Genomic DNA, 8,582 nt, shown 5'->3' on the forward strand with positions numbered 1-8,582 from the left:
TCATTGAGACCTAAAATGTTAACACTACATTTCTTTATGTTCCTAAGCTAAGTACTAATCCTTCTTCACTTCCATCGCTATAGCTTACATTTTTGTGTACTAAATTTGATTGAGGGACTCTCAGATTTAATTTTGTTTCTATGAAAAATAATGCGAAGAAATGAATTTCAGGCACAACTTACAACTGAAATATACATTTATAGTTACGTATTGTAAAATACATGGATTTTGTACATACCTTAACTAAGTATTTTTTATCCATGGGTAAACTGCAACATAAAAATAAAAAAGGAGCTATCAATGTTAAAAGTCATTAATGTTAAAAGTTAGTCGGTGATGTTATTTAACAAATTTTATCACATGACAAATTCCAATAAAACAAATTACAATACTTACTATTCAATACTTAAATCATACACAATTTTTATTCTTAGATGCTGATCAATACTTCTCCTGGTAATTCGACTTGGTTCTAAATAAACCTGGTAAATCACCTAGGACAAAAAAGATGGGATTGTTAAAGGAGACATCAATATACAAAAGGAGATTAAGACTGGACCTTTAACAGTTGGGCATATCAGTTCTGCACACCTAACTTCAAATATGACACATGTTCTATTCCTGGCTAATTAAATGAGTTAATATCCTTCATTATCATTTATAAATGTAACAAAGTTATTATTCCAACATAAAAAGCAGGTAGTTACCTTTTAAGTACAGATAATAGATAAATTAATTTTTCCAGATAATTTCTCAATGCTAAATTATCGTGGCTAACATTGCCATCTAAAATACATTTTAAAAAAGGCCACCGAGCACCTACTGTAGTGCTTCATTGCTGATACATTCAAAAATCCAGTCATCTTCCAAATAGGATATGGATTCAGTGGCACAATCATCTTCCTGCCCAACCATCAGACTCTCTGCCTCAATGCAGACTCAGGTTCTCATGTCTGACTTCCTTTCCCCCTAACTTTTCTCAAATTTCTCCCTCAATACACATTGTCCTCAATTGCTTCCTTCCAGCATGTATTGATATGTCAGATCTTCCACCTCACTGGATGCATTATGCCCTATTATTAGATCTTGTTTCTCATGGCACATTGATGTTAGAACAGTCTGTATAGGCTCAAAGACCAGTTTCTGTACTACTCACCCACTCTGTGTAGACTCAGTCTCCAATATCTGTATTAGATCTTCCCTATCAGTTCATGTTGAGTACAGTGTTTGTCAGGCTATTGCATTCACGTTTGGGTCCGGTCAACTCGCTTCCTAGTGCACTCCCTGGCCAAGGTCAGGTTCGTCTTCACTGAATGCTTGGTGCCCGAGTCGCACTACATATTTAAATTATTTTTTAAATGAAGAGAGACTGCAGAATGCTACTATACAGAAGAATCTGGGTGTCCTTGTACGTGAATCACAAAGCATTAGCATGCAGGTGCAGCAAGTTATTAGGAAGGCAAATGGGATGTTGGCCTTTATTGTAAAGGGGATGGAGTATAAAAATAGGAAAGTCCTGCTACAACTGTACAGGGCATTGGTGAGGCTGCATCTGGAGTACTTTGTACAGTTTGGTCTCCTTAAGGAAGGATACACTTGCATTGGGGGCAGTTCAACAAAGGTTCACTAAGCTAATTCCTGGGATGAAGGAGTTGTCTTACGAGGAAAGGCTGAGCAGGCAGGGTCTATACAAATAGAAGTTTAGAAGGATAAGAAGTGATCTTATTGAAATATATGAGATTCTCAGTGGCTAAGAGAATGCTTCCCCTCCTAGAAGAATCTAGATCGAGGATGCAGTTTCATAATAAGGGGTCTCCAATTTAAGATGAAGATAAGGAGGAATTTCTTCTCTCAGAGGAATTCTCTTCTATAGAGAACAGTCATGGAATATATTCAAGGCTGAGTTAGACAAATTTTTATCAGATATTTGATTGACAAGGGAGTCAAGGGTTATGGGTTGCGGGGGGGCACAAGTGGAGTTAAGGCCACAATCAGGTCATTTATGATGTTACTGAATGGCTCAAGGGGTCAAATGGTCTACTCTTGCTCCTATTTCTTATATTTGTATGTTCAGGCTCTCTTAGTGCTTGCTCTGTGCCAGGGTCAAACTTTCCCTCAGTGCCCTGCTGTGCCAGGGTCAGATCCTCCTTTCGTGCCTGCTCTGTGCTAGGGTCAGACTCACCTTCAGTGTCCACTCTATACCTGGGTCAGACTCTCTCTAGAATCACAAAATGGTTACAATGCAGATGGAGGCAATTTGGCCCATCATGTCTGTGACAGCTCTGTGAAGGAGCAACCTGGTGTCATTCCCCTACCTTCTCCCTGTAGCCCTCCACATTCTTCCTTCTCAGATAATAATCCAATTCCCTCTTGAATGTCTTGATTGGACCTGTCTCCACCACACACTCAGGCAGCACATGTGATTCCAAATCCTAACAACTTACTGCTTAAAAAGATTTTCCTCATGTTGTCACTCTTTTCCCATTTCCTTAAATCTGAGCCCACTGGTTCACAATCTTTCAACCAATTGGAGCAGTTTCTCCCTACCTACTCTGTCCAGATCCCTCATAATTTTGAATACTTCTAACAAATCTCCTCTCAACCTTCTCTTCTTCAAGGAAAGTATAGCCACCTTCTCCAATCTTTCTACCTAACTGAAATTCCTCATCCCTAGAACCATTCACATAAATCTTTTCTGCGCTCTCTCTAATGCCTTCACATTCTTCATCAAGTCTGGCACCCAGAACTGGACGCAATATTCCAGTTGAGGCCAAACCCGTGTTTTATACAAGTTTAACATACATGAAGGTCTAGGTTATTTACATATATCAGGAAGAGCAGAGGTTCTAACACTAACCTCTGGGGAACTCCACTGTAAACCTTCCTCTAGTCCATAAAACATCCATTAACCACTACACTGTTTTTTGTCACTCAGATATCTATGTTGCTACTGCTCCTTTTATTCCATGAGCTGTAACTTTGCTCACAAGTCTGTTGTGCAACACTTTATCAAGTGCCTTTTGGAAGTCCATGTACACCACATCAACAGAATCACCCTCATGAACCCTTTTTGTTACCTCGTCAGAAAACTCATGCAAGTTAGCTAAGCACAATTTGCCCTTAACAATTCTATGCTGGCTTTTCTTAATTAACCCACACTTGCCCACGTGACTATTAATTTTGTTCCAAATTATCATTTCTAGAAACTTCCACATCACCAAAGTTAAACCGACTGGCCTCTAGTTGCCAGGCTTATCTTTACAACTTTTTTGAATAAGGGTGTAACAGTTGCAATTCTTCAGTCCTCTGGCACCACCCCTGAATCTAATGAAGACTGTAAAATTATGGTCAGTGTCTCTGCAATTTTCACTCTCACTTCCCTCAGTATCCTTGGATGCATCTCATCCGGTCCTGTTTTAAGTGCATAAAGTCTATCCAATACCTACTCCTTAGCAATGTTAAACCCTTAAAGTGTCTGAACTGCCTCCTCTTTCACAAGATCTGCATAGCATCATCTTCCATGGTAACAACAAATGCAAAGTAATAATTTAATACTTCAGCCATGCCCCTGCTTCCATGCGTAAATATTCTTTTTTGTCCCTAATCAGCCCCACTCCTCCTTTTACCACCGTGTTACTTTTTATATGCCTATACAAGGCTTTCAGAGTTTCTTTTATGTTAGCTGCTAGTCTCATCTCATACTCTCTCTTTGCTTCTCTTATTTGCTTTTTCAATTCCCCTCTGAACCTTATATATCCAGCCTGGTTCTTATTATCCACCAACATCTGCCATATCACACTTTTTCTTCTTCATCTTTATCTCTTTTGTCATCCAGGGGGCTCTAGATTGTTTGCCCTACCTTTCCCCTTCATGGGAATATATCTTGATTGTGCGCAAACTCTCTATTCTGTAAAGGCAACCCATTGTTCAGTCACAGTTTTGCCTGCCCACCTTTGATTCTAATTATCTGGCCCAGATCCATTCTTACCCATTGAAGTTGGCTTCCCCCAGTTAATTATTCTTACTTTGAAGGATTGTTCTTTGTCCTTTTCCATAGCCAATCTAAATCTTATGTTACCATAATCCCTGTCACATAAATGTTCCCCCACTGACACCTGATCCGCTTGGCCCACCCATTCCCAAAAACCATGTCTAGCAGTACCTCCTTTCTCATTGGCCTGGAAATATACTGTAGAAATTTTTCCTGAACACACTCCAGGAATTCTTGCCTCTCTCTTCCCTTTACACTACCATATATGGCTAACTAAAGTCCCCCATTATAACAATTCTACAATTCCTGCACGTCTCTGTAATTTCCTTTCAAATTTGGTCCTGTACATCTTTTCCAGTTGTTGGTTGCCTGTAGAATACAACAAGCAAGGTAATTGCACCTTTTTTATTCCTTAGCTCTAGCCAAATAGATTCTATCCTTGACTCCTCTGGAACATACTCACTCTCCAGCACTGAAATGTTCTCCTTGTTATGGCCAATACAGGCATGAAGATATTAAAAATTCTAAAGGTGTATTTTTGAAAATAGACAGAACAGTTTTTTAAGATGGTTGACAACACATCATATGACTTTGGCAACGTTAGCTCCAGACAAAACCTGAAACTCAGGCAAATACCTCTTTGAAATAAGAGTAATCCCAGCCACTTCTGAAACTCACAAATCCTTTTGTAAGGATGAACTGTAAACCTCCATGACTATGATACCAGCCAATCCATTTTCCTGCCTCACCACAGACAACAGAGACATTGAAATGCAATGGGTGTGAGACAAATCAGAAATGAGTGTCATTGACGTTTCATTGTATTGTGATTGACCCTCATCTCAAAACAGTGAAAGTGTGAAAGGCCACAACCCAGGGTGTGTATTGGCCCAACCCACTACCATATTTGGGGAAGGTCTCTGGACTTGTCTTGGTCACATGGTTAAAGCAGCCATTTTTATACTGGCTTTTAAAAGTTACAGCAGGTCTCCATTATAGCCACAAGATCATATTTCCATATGGTAATCTGCATCTGGCCTGCAACTCACCAATCTTACTTATCACGTTCCGCAGACATACATGCACACTAACACTAACTTATACTTTATTACTTTACTCTGAATGGATCTAACAACTTATTATTTCCGACTCTGGTGCTATCAGTCTCTTTCAATATTGTGTGTACCTTGGTAGTCCTCTTTAATATTACCTCCTGGTTCCCATATCCCTGCTGTTAATTTAAACCCTCCCCAATACACTAGCAAATATTAGCAAGGTAACTGGTCCCAGCTCTGTTTAGGTGCAAAGCATCCATCCTGCACAGGCCCCATCTCACACAAAGCTGGTCCCAAAGTACCAGGAATCTAAAGCCCTCTCTTCTGCTCTGTGCCTGAATCAAAATCTCTCTCAGCAACCCTCTTTGTGCCTCAGTCAAACTCTCACAGTGCACTCTCAGTGCCTGGATCACACACCCCCTCAGTGTATGCTCTGTGGTTAGGCCAGACTCCCTCTCGTGCTCGCTCTCTTGGTGCCCTCTCAACAGCACTCGCTCTCTCCGTGCCCACTCAACAATGCACCCTCTTGTGCTCGCGCTCTCCACCCCCGCTCAACCACGCGCTGTCTCATGCGCGCTCTCTCCGTGCCCGTTCAACCACGCGCTCGCTCTCCCCATCCCCGCGCAACTGCTCGCGCTCGCTCTCTCCATCCCCACTCAGCCACGCACGAGTGCTCCATGCCCATTCAATCGCATGTGCTCAGTACCTGCTCAATCGCGCACACTCTCAGTGCCCGCTCAATCGTTCACTCGCTCTGTGCCCGCTCAATAACACACGCTTGCTGTGCCTGCTCAATCGCACGCTCACTCTCAGTGCCTGCTCAATCGCACGCTCACTATCAGTGCCCACTCAATCGCACTCTCTGGCTCGTCCTCAGTGCCCGCTCAATCGCTGTCTCTGGCTCGCTCTCTGTACCCACTCAATCTCTATCTCCCTTTCTCTCTGTGCCCACTCTGACTCATTCTCCCCGTGCCCGCTGCGGCTCCTTCTCTCCCCCGTGCCCGCTCCGGCTCCGTCTCCCCCTGTGCCCGCTCCGGCTCCGTCTCCCCCCGTGCCCGCTCCGTCTCCCCCCGTGCCCGCTCCATCTCCCCCGTGCCCGCTCCGGCTCCGTCTCCCCCCATGCCCGCTCTGGCTCCGTCTCCCCCCGTGCCCGCTCTGGCTCCGTCTCCCCCCGTGCCCGCTCTGGCTCCGTCTCCCCCCGTGCCCGCTCCGGCTCCGTCTCCCACCGTGCCCGCTCCGGCTCCGTCCCCCCCCGTGCCCGCTCCGGCTCCGTCTCCCCCCGTGCCAGCTCTGGCTCCGTCTCCCCCGTGCCCGCTCCAGCTCCATCTCTCCCCGTGCCTGCTCCGGCACCGTCTAAACTGTGCCCGCTCCGGCTCCGTCTACCCTGTGCCCACTCCGGCTCCATCTCCCCCATGCCCGCTCCGGCTCCATCTCCCCCATGCCCGCTGCGGCTCCATCTCCCCCATGCCCGCTCCGGCTCCGTCTCCCCCTGTGCCCGCTCCGTCTCCGTCTCCCCCGTGCCCGCTCTGGCTCCCCTGTGCCCGCTCCGGCTCCCCTGTGCCCGCTCCATCTCCGCCTCCCCTGTGCCCGCTCCGGCTCCCCTGTGCCCGCTCCGTCTCCGTCTCCCCCGTGCCCGCTCCGGCTCCCGTGCCCGCTCCGTCTCCGTCTCCCCTGTGCCCGCTCCGGCTCCCCCGTGCCCGCTCCGGCTCCGTCTCCCCCTGTGCCCGCTCCATCTCCGTCTCCCCCGTGCCCGCTCCGGCTCCGTCTCCCCCTGTGCCCGCTCCGGCTCCCCTGTGCCCGCTCCGGCTCCGTCTCCCCCTGTGCCCGCTCCGGCTCCCCTGTGCCCGCTCCGGCTCCGTCTCCCCCTGTGCCCGCTCCGTCTCCGTCTCTCCTGTGCCCGCTCCGGCTCCCCTGTGCCTGCTCCGTCTCCGTCTCCCCTGTGCCCGCTCCGGCTCCCGTGCCCGCTCCGTCTCCGTCTCCCCCCGTGCCCGCTCCGTCTCCGTCTCCCCCCGTGCCCGCTCCGGCTCCGGCTCCCCCCGTGCCCGCTCCGGCTCCCCTGTCCCCGCTCCGGCTCCGGCTCCCCTGTCCCCGCTCCGGCTCCGGCTCCCCCGTGCCCGCTCCGGCTCCGGCTCCCCTGTGCCCGCTCCGGCTCCGGCTCCGGCTCCCTCTGCTCAGTGTCTCTCAGTCTCTAACTTACCAGCTCCTTTCCTTTACAAATTCGGTTTATTTACCTGTAATTATTGCTCACCTCTCTCAAATCCGGAACACGGTGTTTACATGTATAACAGGTACTGGTTTCGATGACGACACACATCATGCCGGTTACTATATAAAAGGCCCAGGTCCGGATTCTCCAACAGAGATTGAAGCCGGACGCCATCATCGGGCCGCGATGACGTCGCCGTGCCGGCAATACGCATGCGCAGTGGAGCTGTTGCATGCTACATATGCTGGTGGAAGAGACTGAGTAACAGCTGGGGTGGGGGAGGACACGCTGTCATGTAGCAATATTATATTCCGAAAGAAATGGCAACGAATAACTTGTAAAAACAATCTGAGACTTTAAAAACTCGCAATATCAATCAGATTAGTAAAACTGTTTTTTCCTGGACCTGACTCCCCAAAACCTGTCCACCATCTGCAAAGCCCAAGTCAGGAGTGTGATGGAATACATTTCACTTGTCTGGATGAGTGCTGTTGCAATAACATTCAAGAAGCTCGATATCCAGCACAAGGCAGCCCACTTGAGCAGCTCCTCATTCACTACTTAAAACATTCACTCCCTCCATCACTGATGCACAGCAGCATGTACCATATGCCAGATGCACTGCAACAACTTAACAAAGTTCCATCGACAGCGCCTTCTAAACTTGCGACCTCTACTTCATAGAAGGATAAGGGCAGCAGGCGCATAGGAACACAGCCACTTGCAAGTTCCCCTCCAAGCCACCTGACGTAGAAACATAGAAAATAGGTGCAGGAGAAGGCCATTCGGCCCTTCGAGCCTGCTCAGCCATTCATTATGATCATGGCTGATCATCCAATTCAATAGCCTGCTCCCGTTTTCTCCCCATATCCTTTGATCCCTTTCGCCCAAGAACTCCTTCTTGAAAACATGAAATGTTTTGGCCTCAACTACTTTCTGTGATAGCGAATTCTACAAGCTCACCACTCTCTGGGTGAAGAAATTTCTCCTCATCTCAGCCCTAAGTAGTCTACCCTGTATCCTCAGACTGTGACCCCTGGTTCTGGACTACCCCACCATCGGGAACATCCTGCATCTACCCTGTCTAGTCCTGTTAGAATGTTGTAGGTTTCTATGAGATCCCCTCTCATTCATTGACCTCCAGCGAATATAATCCTAACCGACTCAATCTCTCCTCATATGTCAGTCCCGCCATCCCAGGAATCATTCTGGTAAACCTTCGCTGCACTCTTTCTATAGCAAGAACATTCTTCTTCAGATAAGGAGACCAAAACTGCACACAATATTCCAGGTGTGGTTTCACTAAGGCCCTGTATAATTGCAACAAGGC

General features: G+C 47.4%; 1 protein-coding gene across 4 annotated transcripts in view; it reads right to left on the reverse strand.

Annotated features, from left to right (window-relative positions):
- Nucleotides 1-7,445, reverse strand: part of lmln (leishmanolysin-like (metallopeptidase M8 family)) — a 70,332-nt gene extending 62,887 nt beyond the window's left edge. For 2 of the 4 annotated variants that reach the window (XR_013577981.1, XM_078552345.1), the window contains exons 1-3: nucleotides 7,295-7,445; nucleotides 397-494; nucleotides 239-269 (exon numbers count right to left, since the gene is read on the reverse strand). Coding sequence is in view for 3 of the 4 variants with exons in the window: in XM_078552345.1 (XP_078408471.1) it covers nucleotides 239-269; nucleotides 397-494; nucleotides 7,295-7,429 (264 nt within the window). In the remaining variant the exon portion in view is untranslated. Of the gene's footprint in view, nucleotides 1-238; nucleotides 270-396; nucleotides 495-7,277 lie in introns of all 4 variants that reach the window. The other 2 variants (XM_078552346.1, XM_078552347.1) reach the window with 2 other exon arrangements.
- Between the last annotated feature and the right edge of the window lie 1,137 nt (nucleotides 7,446-8,582).

The sequence above is a fragment of the Cetorhinus maximus genome, chromosome 11 (genome assembly GCF_964194155.1).
Source record: "Cetorhinus maximus chromosome 11, sCetMax3.hap1.1, whole genome shotgun sequence".
NCBI classification, from domain to species: domain Eukaryota; kingdom Metazoa; phylum Chordata; class Chondrichthyes; order Lamniformes; family Cetorhinidae; genus Cetorhinus; species Cetorhinus maximus.